We start from the raw sequence: 23,690 nt of genomic DNA on the forward strand, positions 1-23,690 counted from the left end.
GCTAATATCAATACTGTGGACATGGTAGACTGAAGGCGTCAGAGAAAACATCAATTCCGCGATGTAGCGTGTCGCCGTCTCTTACACTATTGTATTGATACCCATAGCGTTAAAGCTCAAGTTGGTCTAATGCACATGTGTCAAACTCCGGTCCTCAAGGTCCGGCGTCCTGCATTTTTTTCCATCTTTTTCTCCCCAAAGCACCTGATTCAAAAGATGAGTTAATCAACAAGTTCTGCAGGAGCTTGAAAAGTATCGGAATCTTTTCAATCAGGTGTGTTAAGATAGAGGGTTAGAAAACATGCAGGACACCGGCCCTCGAGAAATGGAGTTTGACACCTATGGTCTAAAGCTAATTCAGCTTTGGTTACCTTCAATATAGTGCTGAATTATGATACGGTTGGTATTGAATGGAAAATATAAGTAAACAGTACAATAAATCCTACCAACCGAAATGAAGCAGATATTGTCGTCCTTCTCAATAGGAGAGCCTTTGCGTTGTGAAAATTGCATATTCCTCTACTCAAGTGTTCTCTGAGTCAGCGTTCAATCGTTCCCATCATCGGTCTGCTCCTCACCATTGTATAATTGTTGAAAGCTGATGTAACATGACTCCAGCTAGTGAAAGACCGGCGATCCTAAACCCCTCAACCCAAACTCGCTGCTTCCTTTATTCTTCACATCGGAGGTCCCTCGGTAACCCAATGCTTGCTTTTGGAATGGGAGCATGTCCTCAGAGGCTTCTTCTTCTTCTTAGTCTCCTTTTCTGGCCCACAGCTACATCCAGTGATGGCTACCTGAAGCTGCTGTCTGAGGTGGCCCAAACGGTCAAGGGCCAAGGCACCATTGCCTGGGTCAACTGTGGGTATGTATAAATATTACCAGGTCCCCTATATGGTCCCATTCTCAAATCAATTCATGTATTTACATGAGTGTGTGTGTGTGTGTATGTGTGTGTGTGTGTGTGTGTGTGTGTGTATATGTATATATATATATATATATATATATATATATATATAAGAATTTAGCAATGTTACTTCATGTCCAAGCTAATTTCCTATATGAAAAGAAAGTGTACTTCTGAAAAAGTAATTTAATGCTTTTTAATATGACAGGATATCATTAAAAAGCATTAAATTACTTTTTCAGATATTTGTAGAATCACTGTTAAAAATCTCACACACTCCTTGAAATATCTTTATGTGCCTCCATTTAAAACCACTGCCTGAAAGTTTCCAGCCAGTAGTTTTGTGGACAGCTGTCTAACAAGGGAACAATCCATCTGTTTTAATTTAAAAATCACCATAATTTACTATGATTTTATTATCCCTTTACTAACATTGGCTTGATATTTTTCTGAGAGAAGATCTATTTTTTCATAAATGTAATAGTTAATGACTATACCTATACCACCAAATTATCCGACATTTACAGAAGGAAAGAAAATCCAACTCTGCTGTATTTCTTTGACTGTTTAAGAAGTGATTCTTTTGCACAGGTAATGGAGAAATTGCAGTTAAAAATGTCAGCCATCTTCAAATAACAGTGTTCACGATGTCAAAGGTTTTAGAGCTGGAGGCGGCCCAGAATCAAATGAAGATGGGCACCTCTAATTTTCATATTCTAGAAAAACCTGAAGAAAATACCAAATGAGCCCTTGACGGGTTCGACATTACCAGCAAGCTCTCATTGACAGCCTGTTGAAGGGTGGGGCTTTTTGGTCTCTGAGCATGTCTCCTCAACCGCCATCCATTTGGACAATTTACCATTTTTTTCCCACCGTTGATATAAGCACACATTGACAGGCGGTTTATAAATGACTTGATTGCCTTGCAAGTTGCACCTGACAAGTTAGCGAGAACATCTGCAGCTTCCTGCCAGAGTTTGTCTCTTTGCTGTCAGCCAGGAAAAACCTCAGCGGACGCCTCTACTGGGGCAGTTTTGTCGAGCATTAAAGTGGCATCCGTTCAGAACTCTTGGCTTTGAAGATGAAGGTCTTGTTTGGTGAGTTTTTGTGAGGTGAGACAGTGAATGATGGGGTATTTGGATGTAGTTTAACTGGTTTCTACACTTTCTTTGGCTGGATTTACAGAGCAGCCCATTGGGGCCTTCAGATACAAGTATACAAGATACAAGCATTGGGTAATAACCGGATTGGCAATGACCACGGTTCTAGAGGTCACTTTTTTTTTTTTTTTTAACCGGCAAGTCTGGTTCGTCGTCGTCTGCCGTAAAAGATAGCTGCAGAGTGTAGATCTCATGGTCTATCACGTGTGAGTCCTCCTCTGCTGCTGAAGCCAATCACATTGTCCTTTTATTGGTTTGTCGGCTTCAGTACCACTGTAAGTTACTGCGGGTATATACCGCTGGTAAAGTGGCTAATATGTTATCATATGCTACTTCACGGAGCGTTTTATGTGATATCTCACGAGGTAGGATGCAAGCAGTCTATCTAAAGCACAGGTGTCAAACTCCAGTCCTTGAGGTCCGGTATCCTGTATATTTTCTAACCTCTCTCAAGCACACCTGATTAAAATGATTAGGATCATTTTCAAGCTCCTGCAGAGCTTGCTAATAAGCTAATCATTCAAATCAGGGGTGTTATGGAGAGAAAAACGGACACCATTTAGGATACCATCCCTAATACCGTCATAATCTGATATTCTCCCATGTCTACTTGGCATTGACACTGCAGTTGAGGGCCCAAGGTGATCAGGGGCGCTTTTGCATGTGACTGAACCACCCTCCTCTCTACCTTTGTTTTTTTAATTCCTTTTTTTTGTCTTTACTAAAGTCTGTAATTGTCTTTAAACTTCATCCTTCAGTCCATTCCCCACGTCTTAAAAAATTGCTATAAATTGCTGTATTTTCCTGAGTTCCATCATCCATTCATAATGCTCTCATTGAACGAATGAAAGGTCTTTAATTTGATGGACGAGGCTTTCAGAATTTGGCAAGCTTAAACCTGCATTTACTCCGCATCACTGAAGTCATTTTTATGGAAAAGCAGCGCAAATCAAGCTTGTACAATCTCCTTGCAAGGAATAAACTATAGCAGTATCACTGTAATTGTGCTTTCATCCACTTATCCACTTACTTCTGTTTGCAAAATCCAGCACTTGGTTGTTGCAGTCCTACTTCTTTTCTTCTTTGTTTCCCCTTTGAGGTAGATGTCAGCTGTCTTTCCAGCCCACGCTTGTTTACATTACACATGTAAGACGCTACCGAGATGCCGTCGAGAAATTGTCTTCTATACGCCCGTCATGAGCCGACTTTGATGTGTTGTTCTTTTTGCGGTTTCCTGGCTTTATTTTATGTTTTTCTCCCTGCCTGTCAAGTCATCATCCGTCTGAGCAAAAAAACAAAGAGTGTATCATCAAGCGGGAAACTGTCGGGAAGGAAGCGACTTACTTCCCTTTGAGACTCCGTGAAACGCTCTAAGCTTTTGCCCTTAAAGTGAGTCATGTTTGACTCTGTGTGGGAAGTTGAGGTATTTATTCTCTTCCCTCTCCAGCAATTCCAGCCCAGCTCACATCACCCTCTCCCCTTAGGGGAAACTAAAATGAGCCAACTCCATCGCAGTGCCACCCGCGGTTCTATCGCCAAACACTGCGCCGTCTGGCATATGTGCCCTCTGTCGCAAATGGAGAGTCTCCAAATGATAGCTCTGGGTCTGAGCAAGAGACAAAGAGGCGACGGCGAATGGTGGCAAGACACACACTAGCCGTGCCAGCAACGCCAGTCCAAAGTGATATACTGGGAGCAGATGACCAGGAACTTGCTTGCTGGCCAAGTGGCATCCAATGGAGAAATGAATGATCTCATTCTGGACAGTCATGTGTGCTGAAAGGCGATTATTCATAATAACAGCCGCTACGCACAATGTTAATAAATAGTGATGGTTCTTCTGAACAGTTAGTCATTATAACTGCCACCTTGCACAATAGAAACACACACTTGAAGACTAGAAATAATCCAAGAATTAAAAAAAAAAAAATCACTATTTGATCGCACAAAGGCACTCTTTATAAATGTTGAGAAAAGCCACTTGGCCCACGAAAAATTGCACTAGAAATAATAAAAAGAAAAGCATTTTGAGTGATGGCCCCAAACAAGCTCATTCATGCTCACATGTAACATTTTGTATCGGGGATTTTTTTTTTTTTCTTTCAGACTACCAGTTTGACTTTTTCATCAATGCCTGCTTTTGATTTCAATTTCATTCAACATAATGTCAAACAAATTGTCAAGACCTTTCTTTCTGGCATATTAATTCACCAGTGATTCAAACTGCTACTGTATAATGCCACCCGTTGGCGAGGAGGACCCACTTAGGATTTTTTATTTTTTTTTTGCTGAGAGTATTAGCTGGTATCAGATGCCTGCATACTCGATATATTTAAATCTAGCATGCTGGAACAATGATTAATCAATTAATCGTCAACTACTTGAAAACTAAAAAACTGATCATTATTTCTGCTTATCGATCTTCGATCTAATCGTTGAGACGCCCTTTTAACATACCAGCCATTTAAGACCATCTTCTACAATAAGTAATGCCTAGATTCTGAAAAGAATTATGTCTAAGGCTTGAAATTTCACCTTCTCGGGAGTAAATATTCTCATATTTCTGTAGTCCTTCATGAAATTGGACTTATTATATTTGTGTTGAACAAAAATAAAAGATTTTCTTTGAATTTAGGAAACACTGATTAATGTTCTGCCTTTTTTCTGAGATGGTACGAACCAAACCTATTACTGAATCATAATTATTTCATGTTTGCATATTTTCTACATCATGTATTTGAAGGGATAGAAAGTAAACCATGAAGTATGATGTCATGATTAAAATGGGCAGATTCAACAAATATTCAAGTAATCTGCATACAATTGTCTATTACAAGTATGCCCTTTTAGTCACAAGAAAAGCCTTTATGTCTGATTAAAAAAAAAAAAAATGGCCCGAGGCAGCAGATGAGCAGAGCACAAAAATGGATGGATGATTTTTGTTGTTAAGCTTTAGTCAATCTTTGGTTTGACAAGGTGCAGATGGCAGATGTGACTCATGGGTCACTGGTGCTGTTGTCACCTGTGTATCAAGTTTAAACCACCACAGGGGCTGAAATCCGAGAAGACTGGATCATTGTACCTGTAAATCAAACATTTTCAAATCCCCAATTGACATGTATGTATGTTGGACATTAAAATGAAATCTCCTAATCAGTGTGAAGGGCACACCCGCACCTCATGTATCTGGGTCAATGTACCATCTTCTTAATATGTTCTCGGTTATGAGCCCCCCCCGTTGTTTGTCACCGCACGTTCGGTTGTGTTATTGAAGAAGCCGTGCGCTCAGTTAATAGCATGTGTAGGTGGCTAGATGCATATTTATTGTCACGACAAAAATAAACCACTTAATTGCCTCGTGATGTGCACAGCATTAAATATGGGCAACCCACCAGCCATTTCATGAGGCGTACCTGTCTAATGTAATCCAAATGCAAAGACCCCATTAAAATGTCCCATTAAAATATCTGCCTTTATGTAGATAATAATACTCTCTTGTTTGACAGCGAGGTATAAATTTGGATGATTTTGTGGCGTGTTTGTGTGTTGGGCAGGGGCTGGCTATGCTGTGTGAAATGATTGTTCCTTTACAGTATAATTTTGAGGAAATTCAGTCCCAAGACCATTTTGGTTTGGGAGAGACATTCCAGAGTTGTTTTTGCCCATTTACAGGGGTCTGTTAATCACAAACTAAACCGAGAGCGTTTGTCCACTTGCTATCAAATTTGAACCAAATTTTACATTTATATGAGACAGATGGACAACTCTGAATTGCAAATAGCATTTTGTTCATTTCTAGTGAGTGTAGCGTGGCAGCCCAAGTTTTAATGACCTGCCACAAAACACAAAACTAATAACTCAGCTCATGAATGTTTTGGAGATTCAGCCCCTGAGTTTGATATGTATTTCTGTCATAAACAGACCTTCCTTAAACGTTTTAAAATGGCACTGGAAGGTGGGCTTTTTGATTTGAAGTACCTTTGGTTTAAGCCACACGATTGGATTTGAAGTAGCATTTCAAGGTCTTTTTTCCATTTCCTTAAGTCTTTCAATGTCAGAGTTGCTGTAGGTTTTTTTTCTGATTACTACCAGATTTCACCTCTGTAGTTAGAAAGATAGTCATATTGCTCAATGATATGAACACTGAAATTTCAACATTGCCTTAACTTGGCAACATGACATTTGGTAGGCATTTATTTCATAAATAGACCTTAAAGAAAGTCTGAAAAAAAATCACAGAAAATCAACCTGCGAGTTAATTTTGTTATTTGTTCCAGGTGTTCTTTAAAAAGTACCTTGTCTTAGATTTATTGTAAAGAATACTAGACAAATAATTGCTGCTGAAATGAGAATCATCTAAGTTTCGGTTATTGCCTATGGTTGAAACGATGTGGCAAAGTCGGATGCCTCCATAAAATTCAAACTAATACAGGCACTGTTTTTGAGATGACTGTCACGCCTTGAAGAAATTTCTCGTTTCCTTTCCCTAGCAGAAGTTTACAGACTCAATTAAAAACGTCAAGATATATCAACGCCCTTTTGGCTGTGTCTGTAACATTTAATACAAACTAATTGTCTGCTTGCGATACTTGGCATGACCTCCATCGTCCATCTGTCTTTTGTCCAGCTTGTTGTCCTCCACAAGAGAGAGGTTATGTTTTTGAAGCCAGTGACTGTCTGTTTAGTTCTCAAACAAATGACCGGGGTTGATCCTCATCAGAGATGGGAAATCCATGTGCATGCAGTCAATTGAGCTTGTTGACGTACCTGTTAAGAGAAAGCGCATGTGGCTAAAGCCAAACTGTAGCTGGATTTTTACTTTCTGCACCTGATTTTCCCATCTGTGGTCCTCATGAACCGTTTTTTATTTACTTATCGTGAAGTATTTTGGCCTGAAGTTTGCCTGCTTCCATTATCTTGGCGTCATAAATTACAATCACGTCTCTAATTCAGCAGGCGCCTTTGTCCATGCCAACTGATGAAAACAAGTGTGTGCCGCATATCACAATGTTGTTGTTTTTTCCCTACCGCGCATTGACCAAACAATTACCTTGTAGAAATGAACTCCAAAAGCGCAACTAATGAACATCGATGGTGGTCTCAAATACAAATGGAAACTCTATGATTGAACGCAATCTGTTCCAATTTTTTTTTAAATAAATTTCCCCCATTAGCAAATAATGGGAACAGGTATCTATCCCCCTAAAAACTCTCAGGGAATCTGCCTAATTGCATCAAATTTTTAACCAACTATTGCCCATTTGACTAATATACACAGTTATGAAAGATGATGATTTGCCACGTAACAGAAAAATCCCCTTGGAAGTGTAATTTTTTTTTGTGTGTGTGTGTGTGTGTGTCTTGTACCGGTTCATGACTAGGGCTTTCACTTTCACTATCGTTTTAATTGCCAAAATATGTGAGTGTTTTATAATGTGGTCTTCCTCAGAGACTCTGAGGGCCGTAAGCTGTGCAAGAAAGTCAAAGTTGACCCCAGCTCCAAAAGCAGCGCTGCTGAGCTGCTGCATTACAAGTTAGTTAATCTGAAACTCCATAATTACTCCTCCTGTGACTTCACCAGAATGATTGTTCACTCCTCTGATGCATTTTAACAGAGACGGAACCTTCCACACTGAGTACAACAGACCTGCCACCTTCAAGGTAATCCATTTATGTAAATAGTGGTACATCAGGTGTATAGATACAAAATGATGTTGGGGATGTATAAACCACAACATTGAACTTTTCTTTGTCCTAAATGAATCTCATCCATCTTTCAGTCCATGGTAGCCTTCCTAAAGGACCCCTCAGGGCCTCCACTGTGGGAAGAAAACCCTGAAGCCAAAGACGTCGTCCACGTAGAAACAGAAAAAGTATGTTTTGAGCATGCGGTACATTTTGAAGAAACATTTATGATTTTAGGGACACTTCCAGACAGGTTGGAGGAAATTGTAACCACCCTAAGGACCCTCACAGCACTTTTGTGTCTGGAGGCTTTGTTGACTGCCAATTGACAATTGTCATGCTGTGTGATGAAAGAGCTTTCAGAGACATTGAGATGGTCTTATTGTGCTCCTCACACTCTTTTGTCTGCTGTGCTTGTTTGAAGGACTTCAGGAAGCTGCTGAAGAAAGAGGAGAGGCCCCTCCTCATGATGTTCTATGCGCCTTGTGAGTGTGCAGCAACCTTGCCAACTTTAATTTTTAAAGACTTTTTTCCCCTCTGCAGTCAGTGCATATAGTAAAAATACAAAATGTATTTTATGAGTGACAAAGTGTTATCGCACTAACTTATTTTTGGCATTTAATAGGGTGTGGCGTGTGTAAGAGGATGCAACCCATCTTTCAACAAGCTGCCACGGAGACAAAAGGCAGATACGTATGTTTTTTGTTTTTTTTTCCAGCGCCCTCATAGTATTGAATCTGTTTATCTTTCGTTAATTGTAAGGCTCTTGAGCATCCGTTTTTGTTTATTCACATTGACTTACAGTAGCTGTATTATTTTATCTGATGCTATTTTCATCGCCTTTGTGTGTTTTAAGAAGTTAGGTACACTCTCTGGCTGCAACATCACACACAAATTGGTGTTGCTATAGTCGAGCTTGCTCATCTGAAAAATTCAATAACATCCGAGATTTTCCATCTTCCCTTTGATGCCCTAACACTGCCATCCATAATCCATGTTTGTCCTTTGATTTGGGAAAAATGATTTTTTTTTTTAGAAGCCATTTAAGATGTGAAGAAAACAACACAGCATCTTTCCGAACAAGCTGCACACTGTGTTCTTTGAGTTTTCTGTGCATTGAGTGATAACAATGCTTTTACCTGTGGTGAAAATGAGCAAAAAATAATGGAAAAAAAATTTTTTAGTCATGCAGAAGCTTTACTGCGTCTCAGCATTCAGTGAATGTCAATAAAAGGAACATGATTGCCTTTGCCAATGTGAATTACAAGCTCCTCGTATTGATTCTCATTAAAAGCGGACATTGAGTGATTTTACCAGTCATCCTTTCAATCTCCTGTGATCAGTGCCAGTCCCTTCTTTACTTGACTTATTCCATCTCTTTTTATCACCAGTTTTGTGTTTTGGTCATAAAAATAATCGATATAGAAAAACGGAATTTACCGTAACAGCACACCATCGTGCCACATATGTCATTTGGAGGCGTTTAGAATCAACACGCTTCAAATAACATGACATAAACATAAAATGTTTACCGAAAGTCATCATGATCGTGTTCATACCAGCGGAGAAGTGCTTGGCAGACCTGTCCGTTCACTACATGTGATGGTAAAGCTAGTTTCATGTTTTATATTTTTAAGGTTCTGGCTGGCATGAACGTACACCCGTCTGAATTTGACGGCCTCAAGCAGGAATACAACGTCAAAGGCTACCCGACCTTCTGCTACTTTGAGTGAGTTCCCATGGCTTCCTGCATCAGTTAGTGATTGTGAGGCAGCAGACGTCGAATCCAGTTACTACTTCTAAAAAAAAAAATGGCCTCTTGTCTGGCATCTACTCTTGTGTTCAAAGTCGTCTCGGTGCAGCTTGAAGGATCTTAAGCGAACCTGAGTTGTAGATTCATTGAGGCTGACAGGTGCTGCTTGTTCCTAAAGTGTTTATCTTCTCCCAAATTTCAACACCACCATGACCTTGCTTCTGTTGTTCTTGGCTGAAATGACTTGAGGCTATTCAATATAACTTTAAACAAACTTCTTTTTTATGAGTAAAGTGCTCTCTATGATCTTTGCTACTACAACTTGAAGGGGTTGAGAGTGAATCAAGCCTAATACTCTAGAGGTGGAGGCCCAGTCAAGAGCAAGACAAAAGTTTGAGATTAGAGTCACCACATTGTCATTGGGAGTTAAGACTTAGTCAAGACTTAGATTTGAGGTTGAATCAAAAACAAAACTTTTGGAGCCTGCGTCAAAATTTTAAAATGAATTAAACTGACCAAAACCCTGCGAAGTAAGGATTTTGCTACGGCTAACACCTTCAGAGGTTTCAGTCAAGCAAAGACAAGTTCTCGTCATGTTGAAACAGTGTCTAGGTCTGATGTTTGGGGAGACAAGACAAGGTTTTTGTGGAGCTGAGGACAGACTTTAAGGAATTAATACCAAAAGCAAGTCAAGACCCTGACCTTTAAGGATACAAGCTTCCAAGACCATTTGATTTAGACGCCAATACCAAGACTTGAAACAAAAGTTAGACCTATTCTTTAAGGAGCAAAACCAAGACAAGGTTAAGGTGACAAAACCAAAACTATGAGGGGTTGAGCGCAAACAAAGAGCAGGCTAACACATGTACTTTTACTATTGTCGATAGCTACAAAATATCTTGACGGAAAAAAATGACACTACATTTTGACACCACCGCAACCCATAAAAGCAAGTGTGTTTAAATAAATGCCTCATTGACAGTGTCACTCAAAAATGGTTTGGCTTTTACTAAAGCATCTGCTGCCCCAGAGTGGCTTATAAAACATCCATAGCAAAGTGTTTGTTGTCTGACCAAGGTCATAAGCAGGCATCTGTTGGTCTGCTAGTTAATTCTCCTCATGGTTGCTTTGGGATCCCCCACCCTACCCTGTAATGCTTTTTGCTCTCCCCTCCACCGCCACTTGGAGCATCATGAGCCAGTTTCAGATTTTTGACTGTGTTTGTTAGGGACGATTAGGCTCCTGCATCCTGCTATTTCCACATTAAACACCCTCATTCCAGCCTGGCCTTTTAATTACATGAGGACTGATTAAGTGATTGTGGGGTTAGCCAGCTTGTGTGTGTGTTTGTGTGCATTGTGTGTTTGTAGACGCACAATCATAGTGAGAGGGGGGTTCCACATTACCGCCAGTGCCGTGCCAGCTAATGATCAAGCCAGCCCAGTGGCTGCAGTTTAAAGAGCACCTCACTCATCACTTTTGGGCTACAACACTTTCATCAGCTGTGGAGCCATCGCAGCGCTGCACCTGCGAGTATGCATGTTCTGGACACGTTCAATTTGCTCACCTTTTATGATGAGGAACACTGGAGCTCTTTGCTTGACTCATTTGGGCTGACATTTAGTGAACTTGACATGAATGGAAAAGGCGACCTGCAGCCAAATATGAGACAACAGTTTGATGTATTAATACCTAGTCAAGACGAGAACTTTGTGGGGTTCAGACTTTGTCTTAACCAGTGGTTACATTTTTGCAATGGTTTATATACGGAAATATTTTTGATTTTTGATTTCTCTTCATCTACTGGGTGTAAAGGTTTTTGATTTCTCTTCATCTTCTGGGTGTAACATTATCAATTTAATGCAATAAAGGCATACACGGTATTGTCAAAATTTAAAAATGAATTGCTTGATGTCCCAATTAATTTGCTCTTAATTTGAAAAGGACATTTTACTGTTCGTTAAAAAGCATTCTGTTCGAATTGCTGATTCTTACATAATATCTGTTCAAATCCACTTAGTCCCTGAATCGACGTCATGTACCCCCATTTAAGAACCACTGTTCTAGAATAAGTCTTTAGGGGGTTTTGACAGATTGACAGATTTTGTTAATTATTTTTTAAAGGTATATACAAATTGAAGCTCTCATTGGGAATAATAATTGTTGGGATTTGTGTGGTCCTTAGGAAGGGCAAGTTCCTCTACCATTACGAGAACTACGGGGCTACAGCCAAAGACATTGCAGAATGGATGAAGAAGTGAGTACTAGAACTTCCATATCCTTAAGAAACTTCTAGTTTGCATGATGATATAGTCACTGTATGTGAAATGCTATTTGTGTGTGTGTGTCCCGTGCCTAATATTTATACGTGTGTGGGTATGTGCGGTCCCAAAGCTGTTTCCACTAAGCAGTGAAGGTCATACGCTCCAGTATCATTATAAGCTGTTATTATTAAACACATCAGGTTATGCTTATAACAATAAGTGTGTGTTTAAATAGTGTGCCTCTAGAAAGAAAAGATTAGAGGAGAGAAGATGTTTTTGTCTGTATGTGTGTGTGTGAGAGAGAGCGAGAGAGGGAGGTGTGTGCATCTTTCCATTATGGTACAAAATTGTTGCATTTGAGAAAATAATGTGTGTTTGTGTTGAATGGTTTTGATAGATTTGTTTGTGTTTCATAACCTGATTGTGTATGCGGTTTTATTGTAAATACGTGTGAATGACAAAACTAAGTGTGCAAGACATACTGTGTGTACCCTTGAGATGAATTTTGTGCGTACGTGTGGGTACAGTGGGTCATTGTGTAAGAGATTATTGTGTGACAGTCTGGAGCATGTGTGGGTGTGTAAAAGAATAAAGAGAAGGACTAAGCATATGTGAGAGAGAGTGACACGTAATGCACGAAAGGACTAAGCGTGAAAATGCATGTTTGTTTCATAGTGCATGGAGTGACATGTTTATGTTCTTGTCCATGTGTTACTGGCACTGCACAAATGTGATGTCATCCAGGCGGGTTTGTTTCAGACAGGGTGTGTGTAGCGTGTATGCAATTGTGTATCATGCTTGTCTGTTCAACATTTGGTTCAGGCTGGACATCTGTGTCTGATTTACACAGACAAACACACAATCTGATTTTGAACATTCCCCCCCCCCCCAGTCCTCAGCCAGCACAGCCAAAGACTCCTGAGGTGTCCTGGTCTGAAACAGATTCGTCCGTCTTCCATTTGACAGACGAATCCTTCGACCTATTCATGGAGGAGCATCCTGCCGTTATGGTCATGTTCTACGCCCCCTGTAGGTGACACGCAACATCACAAGCTCACCACCAAAGTAAATCAATGATAAATAATCATGCCGAACTTTTCCAAAAAGATGTTAATATCAGGCGATAAAAATTAGTGAGCATAATTATTTGAACACGTTTAATATTTCACGATTGTTAGCATGACTGTTTCACACAGGGTAATCACTTTAATAATATTTTAGAGCTATCCAGCAATCAAACCTTTGTTCACTTTAGAGCAGCAACAATTAAATGACAACTAATGGATCACCATATTATTCAGTCATTATTTTTGATACTCGATTAATTGTTTGGAGACCTAAAATTGTCCAAATGCTCAGAATGACAGCATTTTGCCTGGTAAAACTCTCAGATTCCTTTAGTCCTGTATGGAAGCAGACTGATTAACATTGTGTTGAATCAAAATAAAGCATTTGCAAACATCTGCTTTTACTATACAACATTTGTGTCAATATTCTGACATTATCCACCAAACCAAAAAAATTCTCTAATACAAAATTAAAAAACATGTCCTTCACATAAAAGAATGGAAATTAAAATCTGATTAATAGATTAATTAACAAAATCATCAACAAGTTAATGGTTTATTAAAATAATCTTGAACCATTTGATCAGATTTTTGTTATGTGTACTTAATGTGCACTATTTTGTAATTCTAAAAAAACACAAATATCTACTTAAAATGGCTGAGCTTGCATGTGTCACTCCCCTTTCTTTATAACTTGCACACACACACAATTGCACGCTCACACACAGCTCTTCTGGCTGCATTGTGCCAAATGCGTGTGCGTGTCTGTCATCGGTGTAGATTAATGGTTCTCCTGCCCGCCATCATCTTACATTCTCTGTCCACCTTTTAGCGCAAACAATCTTGCTCGGCCAACGAGGTCATCACTCTGCACATTACCGCAAACAACTTTGTCTTCTGCCTTGTGGCTCCAAAAAGCAAAGTTTGACACTCTTTTGTCACTTCTTCTTCCAGTTGTTTTTTTTTTCCATCTTAGACAATGTAAGCCCATCCCGCCACACTTTTTTTGCATCAGGAAGCCATTAGCGCTGATTTTGTAGCAGTGATTCTTTTTTTTTTTTTTTTTTTTTTTTTTTGCCACTTGGCAATGATCTTTACTGCTGGGAGCACACAGGAAATGACTAAAATGTGAGGATTTTATGCTATTTTTATGCATAATGTGTTTTACATGTTACTCAGGTTCGAACTCTGATGAGTGACATCAAAAATAAAATGTTCTTTGTAATCAGCCATACTAATTACTTTAAAACGTTCACCATCTCGAAACTCATAGTGATTTTTAAATATTTTAACATTTGATAATTTAAGGGATATAGCAAGGTGCTGTGCTGTGCTGCCTCTGTGTGATTTTTGTATGGTATCCAGTGTGCAGCACGCTAGTCAAGTAGGAAGTGCTCTTTGGCCACAATCTGCATGATCACACGGCAGGCCGTCTCGTCCCTCCTCCAGCACGCAGGCTGATTTATAGCCTGCACCAGCGCTGAAGAAAGGAGGCGCTCAACTGTTTTGACAAGGGCAATTTAGCACCTTTGGAAATGTACCAATTTACTTCCACGCGGCGGCTCAGGGTGTCGCCATCAAACGGCCATACATCTTCACCAGCGACATCTTGTAGGGACCGCGCGCGACAAATATTGTGCACATTTGCTGGGCTCATGCTCTATTAAATGCCTGGGATGCTGCTCTGGTGTTTTTGCAGAGATTTACTGAAAGGAACAAATGTGCGCACTCTCGCCTTATGGCAGTCTTCTTCATTAAGAAAAGTTTAACTCCCGATCTCCAATCTGACGCAGATTTACCACTGCATTACATTAGGTGCCCTTGAGCAGCTGTAGGCCTTAGTGTACCCTTGTGTGCACACTAATACAATGTACAGTGGGGACTTGAGATAAGCGTTATGTTTGTTCCATGACCACGCTTTTAAATCATCTTTCACTTTTGAAATGCCATTAATCCATTCCAACCTCCAACATGAATTCAAAATGTTTTTATTGTGAATTAGCATAAATAACACTCTATAATACATGTATGTATAAAAACGTACAGTAATGACATGAATGATGTTAAATCTTTCAGTTTTGGTTTTTGAATCAAATCATTCCGTTGAAATGTTTCATGTATGTTCAGGGTGTGGCCACTGCAAAAAGATTAAACCAGACTATGAAGAAGCTGCCCAACTACTAAATAATGATCCAAAGGTGATTTATTTATTTTTTTAATGTGATTCTGATTAGCTCTACCCCTCCCTGCTGTCCTCATGCCTCTAATATTTGCCTTGAAATGTGCATTGGCAGAGTCCAGGCGTGTTAGCGGCAGTGGACGCCACCATCCACAAAGCTGTGGGGGATCGCTTTAAAATTTCCGGCTTTCCCACCCTGAAGTACTTTGAAAAAGGAGAGGAGATGTACACGCTACCGCACATACGAAGCAAGGACAAGATCATCGAATTCATGCACAAGTAAGAGGCACCATTATTATTTAAAAAAAACAAATGCCAGTATGACATCATATTGTTGTGTATTTTTGGTAGTAAATCAAAGGAAAGTCGAGGGTGGAGGTGCCTTAACTGGGCAATGTACGGGAAGTTTGACATCATTCCTAATTACAGGCTCCACTATGGCAAAATACACAACATGACATAAGATCACACTCCTATTATCGCATCTGAGAATCTTTCTTTGATCAAAATCTTCTGTTTTAGAACATCAGAATCTATCTTTGTTCGAAATCTTTAACCATATACAGCGGAATAGATGTATTCTCATTTTAAACTGTACGATGCTTGTGGGATTTTTGTTAGTTTTGTTTTCACCTGTGGAACTTTTTGGATTTCAATACATCTTAAGTCTTGTTTTAACCTATTTTACTTGACCTGTACTACTTTTGGGAGATTTAATGTAGACATTTTTAGGATTAAGGTTTGTGGGATTTCAGGTACCGGTGTTCTTATATTGGGCTGTGAAACTTATAGGGGATTTACAATCGTCTTCTTTAAACCTGTGCAATATGTGGAGGGTCTATGGTAGTTTTTAAAATGAGAACATACTGTATTTGATGATTTTTCTCACTCCAGTCCACAGGCTCCGCCACCACCGGAGCAGTCCTGGGAAGACAAGCCCTCAAGTGTCCTCCATCTTGGCTCAGAGGACTTCCGAGAGGCCCTGAAGAAGAAGAAACACAGTCTGGTCATGTTCTATGCTCCATGTAAGACTCGCATGCCGACCGACTTTGGGTCTACATTCAGATTTTCAAGTCTTTAAAAATACACATTGGATGAAGTCAGCTATTTAGGCTGTCATTTGTTGAAGTCTGAGATCTCATTCCTCCTTTGGGATTGGCCATGATCATTTCCTGGGTTTTAACCAGCTCGCATACGTAAGTCCGAGCTTGTTGCCAAAATCTCCTCATCGCGCGGCATTAAAACTCCACCTATACCCCAGGGAAACAGAGAACATTCAACAAGAGAGGAGAAATAAAGAAAACATCACAATACCACCTGTTTTAACACATCCCTATGAACATAGACACGTGCACCATAGCTTTATAACCATAAAAATATTTTAAGAGAATGAGTCATTCTGTCAGAGTGTGTCGGCTTCATGGAACATAAAAAAAAATCTTGGAAACTAAAGAAGCAGCATTTTTCAAATGTGTTGCCTCATTTTCATGCTTCAAAGTCACTAAAAAATAACAAAACCAAACGTATCCTATCGTAATAAATCTTATTACTGCACGTTTAATATGTCCACTAGGGAACACTGCAGAGCGCAAGAGTTTATTTACACTAACAGTTGACTAAAATATGCATCTTAAATAAGACAACCTTAAAATGTACCTCCGGATCAGGAAAAATGGCATGCAATCGTATTTTGGTTACACCGGCATGACAGCCGAATGAAACTTTCTGTTGGAGATGCCATGGCGGAATCCATATCTGCTTGTTTTTAGGTCAAGAAGCCGAGCCGTGACAGAGTCGTTGGTAGGCCAGTCTGGATGCTATTAGCTGTCGCAGGCAGCACTAGCATGCACAGGATTCTAGCCTATGAAAAAGCTGTAATGGGGCAATGCAGAGTATGGGTGCCCCAATAATAAAAAGAAAAACAAAGACAGGAACTATTTTGTGGCATGGGTTTAGAACACTCAGCAAAAACGTACCCCTTTAGCAGGAATTCAGTAGTTTGCATGGAGCATTTTCTTCATGCTACAAAGACAATCTACAAGCAAAGCCACCAAATGGCTTGGTTGGTTATAGAAAAAACAAAAACATACTGCCGGATTGAATCCTGTATGTGTGGGTGTGCACATGACAGAGCGGATTTGGATTTGGATTGAATCCAGTTTGTAATAAGTAAAGTACAACTGGCTCAAACCCCTCCCCCCAAAAGTTGGAGGTGAAAAAACAACCACATTAAATCTCACAAAAGTAATATAAGACCACTTTAAATCCCTTAAAATTCTCTTGATGTTTTCTGTTGATGTTATATTAAGATGTTGTCTGTGGACGGAGTCAAAGTGACAGTCTTTATGTCATCCGTAAAAAGATTGACTGTGTGGTGAATTGGCTCCGAGGCCACTCTCTCTCGCACACACTCTCACACACTCAGTAGCAGCACGCGTGTTGACAAATGTGTGTTGTGGACCAGCATGACACTTTTGTTGTCGTCCTCCTTGGCAGGGTGTCCGCACTGTAAAAACGCCGTGCCACACTTCACGACTGCAGCGGAACTCTTCAAAGAAGACCGCAAGGTGAGTCCACACTGATATGCCTCACCTTCAAAAGTACAAAACTACAAATAATGAATATAGTGCTCAAAATTTGCTGGCGTCAGGCTGAAAACTTTTAAGTCACATTTTGATAAAGTTCATAGTTTTTCCAAAATTTACACCATTTGTCTGTCCACACGAGTGGGTGTTTCATGATGAAAAGCTCATGATTAACAACCTCCCAAAAATATCTTGACTGCCAATTGTAATGAAAAACCTTTATGTTCCAGGATATCATTTTTCCTTAAATTTTCACAAAATTATTGCATTAGATCCCAAAGATGTTTTTTTTCCCTTCTTTTTTTGGTCTGGGGGGCTCTATTTTTTTATTTTTATTTTTTTCTGTGTGTGTGTTAGACTAAAGAGATGAAAGAAGGGACAATGGGCTGCCATGGGGAGTACTAGTACCATGAATCTGATGCAGATACTTGATATTGATACTTCCTGTCCCTAATATATATATATATATATATATATATATGTGTGTGTATATATATATATATATATATATATATATATATATATATATATATATATATATATATATATATCCTTATAGAAGTTTTCCTTACAAACAACAGTCAAACAATTGTAATACGGTACTAATTAATGATGCTTTTGTTGGTTATAAGCACACTATTTTTAAGGGAGTGTACAAAGGTTGCAAACTGCTTTCCATTGGATTTACGGTACCTTAAATACTGATTGGACACCGCATCTCATAATGTATCGACAGAGAAATACCGCACACTCAGCTTTTTGTTTTTCTCCTTATGCTGAGGTAAGTTCAAAAGTTGAGCACGCGCTCTTGCATCACGGCTAATATTTCTGGGCGCGTGTCGGCAAGGAATGCGACAAAGCCAATCAAATGACGGGAGGTGAGGCACGCTTTCAGGCGGTCGCGGGAGGACACCCTCATCCACCATTATCGCATAATAGCGCCTGACTCGCACGTTGCCGGCGTGTCTTATTCCGCTTGCATCAGGATGCACTCGTCGTAGCGCGCGACCTTTTTGAGTCCGCTCCTTTTTCTTTGGCGCGCAATTACTTTTAAATCGTTGTCAGATGGCGTCTTAGCAAGGCTCTTTTCTGAGGCAACCCTCCCGCAACACGCCTCGGTAAATGTGCAACACAACACGCTTTGAGGCTCATGTCATTGTTGTCACTGTTGCAGCTTCTTATGTCACTCCTGGCAAAAACTTTTCTCTACCGCGTCAGCCAAGTGGAGACGCCCTGTACCTCAAAAAACAACTACTAACAAACAAAACTGAATAAGAAATCCTGGTCTTTATTTCTAAGGAAATCAGAAAAAAAAACGTATGTCTTAACAGCATTTCGTCAAATCCTCTAAAAGTTTCCAGTTTAACTAAGACTAATCTAAAACTGAAAAACGTGCATATTTAAACAGCATATCCATCCTCCAAAAGATGCATGTTATAAATCCAAAAAGGTGATGGTGCTACCTTACCCGTTTTGTACATTAAATCCCCAGAGTTGCAATAAAATTAAAGATAAAATTAAAATATCACTCTTAAATCCTCCAGAAAAGTCCATGTTAAAATAAACCCCTCAAACCTTGGATAGTAAAATGGAACTAATTATTGTGTCATTTTCAGCAGTGAAAAGTTCACATTTTGTCTTTAAGTAATGTGATATATTATTTTTCATGTACAATTAATGCTTTTATAAACACATTTTTCACATGCTTTTGAATTGAAAATCCATCCATCCATCCATTTTCTAGAGCCGCTTTCAAATAATTGTGAATTGGTGGTTATTGGTCATTACTCGAGCATGTGCAAGTGAAAAATGTGTTTTTAAAAGCAGATATTGTACATTAAAAATCATTTTGACATTCAGCAATTATGGACAAAATATTCAATTTTTACTGCTGAAAATGGCGGAGTAAGTGAACTATTCCTATAAATGCCATAAAAATGTTTTAAATGTTTAAATTTGAAGAAAGTCACACAGGTTATAACTACCTTAAATCACCCAAAAATTGCACCAGGTAAATTAAGTTTACTTTAACAAATAAAAGCAAAATAATGAATAAATAAAGGTTTAACAACCTCCCAAGTTGTACAGACCCTCTTGTACGGTACCCTCAAAAAAAAAAAAAAAGAAATCCCTTCTCTAAGACAGTGGACTTATAGCTTCTTGTGCTGTCATGACAGCCCTAGGATTCAATGTCCTCGAAGGACAATATGTCTCCACTAGTGCTGCCTCCCTCTTGTCACACTTAATGCACTGGACTCCAACGTATTGACTTGTTGTAAGAGCTCATCCTCCTCTTCTGGACACTACCCGTCCTCCTCCTCCTTCCCATTAATCAATGATGACCTCACCCTGCTACACCATTCTTATACTACATTGGACGCTCGCTGAGCTTAGCTCCAGGACAGATAGGCAGCATGCTGATTTTGATGTGACTTTGTGGTTGGTGTATTTCTGACCGCGACGAGAAGTAGTGCGTGGCTACTTTTTTTTTTCACGATCGATGACGAGTGGATCGATGGCAGCGCATTCGTGAAGAAGCAAAGTCATATGACTTCATTTTGTGTTGTCACCATCTCAAATTGATCAATCTATGTTTTTACAATGTTTTGTGAAATCCTGAAAAAGAGGAACAAAGTGAACAAAAGTACTTTAGTGCGGGAACTTTTGACATTCAAGAGATTCATCATGGCTTCCACAATCTTGCCTCATACTCTGTATGATGTTTCACCCAGAAATGATTACTTCCCATAACTGTTTAAAATAAACAATATATGCTGCCATTTTTGGCAAAGCATAAGGATCTCTCGTCAGCACACGGCGCGCCAGCTAAAGCGTTTAGCGGGTTTTCCTCTCCTCAGCACATCTTCCACATCCCCCGGTTGCCGGCGTGACCGCGCAATGTGCGCCGCTCAGCACTCTTAGAGAGCGCCATGACATTTCAGCCGTCCCGAAAATGACGCCGGGCACGGCTCGACATTTACGCCTCATCGGCCCCCGCCCGTCTCTAATCGGCGTTACGGCCCCCCTGGAATCAACCTTCATTCACATGAGAAGAAACTAGCAGGCTGGACCTTTTAAAGGCCTTTTTATTGTCATTATATATCCTTTCTGTACATTTTTACGGTGTTGATCTACTGTCTAAATGTCTACAAAGCACACAGAGTGCTAACATCTGTACCCAAACGGTAAAAAAAGCCATAAAAGAGCCAAAATGACGGCTGCTTTTGTGTGAATCTATGCGTTAAAGGTCGCCTGTGGAAGAAAAAGCTTGAACATAAAATGTTATTACACTTAGCAGTTTCACTTTTCCTACATTTACATTGGAATGTAACCCCCAAATTCTTATTGGTACTCCTCGCTTCCTTTTCAGTCCTTTTTCTTGCGTGTGGCCATCTGTCAAACAGTCTGGACAAAATGGCTTACAACATAAGGAAAAGTTAGATGCTCGCGGCGGGGGGGCCTGGATTGGTTGCCAGCCAATCGCAGGGCACACAGTGACAAACAACCAATCACGCACCCAGTCACACCTACGGACAATTCAGATGCCATGCATGTTTTTGGAATGTGGGATGAAGCCGAAGTGCCTGAAAGAACCCACACGGGCTTGGGGAAAACATGCAAACTCCCTACAGGAAAGCTGAAACCAGCTGGAATAGTTCTCAGGTCTCTTGACTGTGAGGCGGGACAGGCTAACCACTCAGTCACCGAGAACTGCAAATTCTTGTATTAAAACGTGTTACATTTATATAGTTCAACTACAGCTTTTTTTTTCTCTCTTTTCATAAATATACTGTACAGCCTGAACAGATACACTGAGGACATTTAAAGATCGTAGAGTCAGTTTCTGTTGTCTTATAGTCTTTGCTCCATCCGACCAAGGTTTCATGTTCTCGTTTCGGTCAGATCGCGTATGCAGCGGTGGACTGCACCAAGGGACAGAACCATGAGCTGTGCAAGCAGGAGGGTGTGGAGGGCTACCCAACCTTCAACCACTACAACTACGCCAAGTTTGTGGAAAAGTATCACGGAGATCGCGGGGTGAGTTTTTGCACTTTTGCTTCACTGTTATACATCAAGACTAGTCTGAATCAATTTATTAGGAAAATCATGGCTATGCCTGTCTCTTTCTTTCTTTATTTCTTTCTCTCTATTTTTATTTTTTGCTATAATGCTTTGGTGTAGAAAGAATTACCGATGAAATAAGATTACAAGTAGTGTGATCTCATCCCTGCAGGAAGCAGGCTTCATCGGCTTCATGCGCAGCCTGCGAGGCCGCGATCAGGAAAAAGTACACAAAAAGAAGGAGGAGCTCTGATGGCAATGGAAGGCCCCTTGGATCCACCCCAAACCCTTTCAAGGACCCCATCAGCACTGACACAGAAGACAAAAATGACCTCAAATATTTTGAATACCACGCTGATCACTTTTTTTTTTTCCTCTCTCTTTTTTTTTTTTTTCTTTTGGGCGGACATAGTAGTCCACTAAACTTGCCCGGACACTGTGACTGATGATGTGTGACAACCTACATGATAATCTATGCAATCTCCACAATGGTGGCAAGGGGGTCCCAGCAGACCTCCTGGACACAACCATCCACCATCTTGTTTCTGGCTGCTCCGCCAACATGCAACGCCGTGGTTAGCGTAGCAACGTGGCGTGACATCAATGCAGGCCAAAGGGTGCGTTTTTGTCTTCAAATGGTGGCCTTAAAATAGCAAGAATTTAAGGAGAGGCCCGGTGCCTTTTGCTTTTTTTTTTTTTTCCCACCCTTCATGTTGAGTATAAATAACAATGCCAAATACGTCATCCCTTATGTTTTACATACTTTTTTTGTCTACCCTTTTTCAGATATGTCAATGAAAAGTGTACAGTATTAGAAAATTCCTGACTTATTTTTGGTACACCGTCCCAACTTTTGTGACAGAATTGAGACTGCATCCAATTTCACCCTTCCTTTTCTAGATGGCACATGAAAAACTAGCCCCAATTTTTAAAAATTGAATCGCTCCACAACATATTAAATGTATACAAATGTGAGATGTGACAAAAAAAAAGTTGCCATCCATGTTTTCACATTTTGCGTCTCCATTTTCACATATGACAATGAAAAATGCCTATCGACAAATTTTCGAATTTTTCACATTATATTGAGAATCCTTTTGTTTTTCTAGATAAACAAAACAGATGGTCGATTCTGACTTTAAAAAGTGTGACGGAAAAATAAAACCATGGCCGATGTTTTTTACTTGGCCATTTCGAAAGAAGAATCTCAATTGAAAACTTTTGTTGACTTTTTTTATGAATCCAAACAGAAACACTGTACAATAAATGGGAATGTGAAATGCAATACTACGCTATAGAAACTAGACTGGCCAATTAACAGCTCCAAATTTGGCAAACTAGAAAATCTTGGAACTTTAGAGATATTGGGTCATCCGCCATATTCTTGCAATTTCAAAACGTTCCGTACTGTTACATGTTTTCATGTGAATCATCAATCGTTTGGGTTCCGGCGTGGTAAATCTTAAGGTTCTCAGGGATCGCGAGACACAATTAAAGGAAGCGCTTTTGTCGTTTTTCTGTGTTTTTGTTTGCCAAATAACAACAATAACAAGAAAAAAATCACGCCTTGTCCTGTGTGGTGTCATTACTGGTACATTCCAAGCAAGAACGTCTCTTGAGATCGTTACAGTTCATTGGAAGAATGAGAGCATCCGTCTTACCCCAAAATGTGGGTGTGCGTGTGTGTTATACTTAAGCCAAGAAGAAGTCTTTGTTGCCTTTGTTCAATCAGCTGTACACTATCACCCCCTACTGTGCAAATAATAATAAATAAAATCATACTTTTTCCTACATTATTTTAATTTTCTTTTACGAAGTAATGTTTTTATGATGAAATAGTGCTGTATTTTTTTAATCTTTTCATATCCATAATTATTATCCGTATTTTATGTAAGCAAATTTGTTTCTGACCATTTATGATATTTAGATGAAAAACTAGACTTTTTAAAGGAAAAAATATTCCGTTATAGAAACCCAATGGCAATGTAAAACATTTTTAGATATCATTTTCCCGGTTAATATTAAATT

The 23,690-nt window shown here is 39.7% G+C and overlaps 1 protein-coding gene across 1 annotated transcript in view; it reads left to right on the forward strand.

The window, feature by feature from the left end:
* pdia5 (protein disulfide isomerase family A, member 5) overlaps positions 1-23,453 on the forward strand; it is a 30,347-nt gene extending 6,894 nt beyond the window's left edge. Inside the window, exons 3-17 of the mRNA XM_088416119.1 lie at positions 778-865; positions 7,517-7,600; positions 7,683-7,728; positions 7,848-7,940; positions 8,177-8,237; positions 8,378-8,445; positions 9,390-9,481; positions 11,691-11,762; positions 12,662-12,798; positions 14,964-15,034; positions 15,131-15,294; positions 15,910-16,040; positions 17,512-17,582; positions 21,504-21,638; positions 21,835-23,453. Of these exons, the coding sequence (XP_088272245.1) occupies positions 778-865; positions 7,517-7,600; positions 7,683-7,728; positions 7,848-7,940; positions 8,177-8,237; positions 8,378-8,445; positions 9,390-9,481; positions 11,691-11,762; positions 12,662-12,798; positions 14,964-15,034; positions 15,131-15,294; positions 15,910-16,040; positions 17,512-17,582; positions 21,504-21,638; positions 21,835-21,915 (1,394 nt within the window). The 3' untranslated portion in view covers positions 21,916-23,453. The remainder of the gene's footprint in view (positions 1-777; positions 866-7,516; positions 7,601-7,682; positions 7,729-7,847; positions 7,941-8,176; positions 8,238-8,377; positions 8,446-9,389; positions 9,482-11,690; positions 11,763-12,661; positions 12,799-14,963; positions 15,035-15,130; positions 15,295-15,909; positions 16,041-17,511; positions 17,583-21,503; positions 21,639-21,834) is intronic.
* The last annotated feature ends 237 nt before the right edge of the window (positions 23,454-23,690 follow it).

The sequence above is a fragment of the Hippichthys cyanospilos genome, chromosome 5 (genome assembly GCF_059441005.1).
Source record: "Hippichthys cyanospilos isolate Australia breed blue-spotted pipefish chromosome 5, RoL_Hcya_1.0, whole genome shotgun sequence".
NCBI classification, from domain to species: domain Eukaryota; kingdom Metazoa; phylum Chordata; class Actinopteri; order Syngnathiformes; family Syngnathidae; genus Hippichthys; species Hippichthys cyanospilos.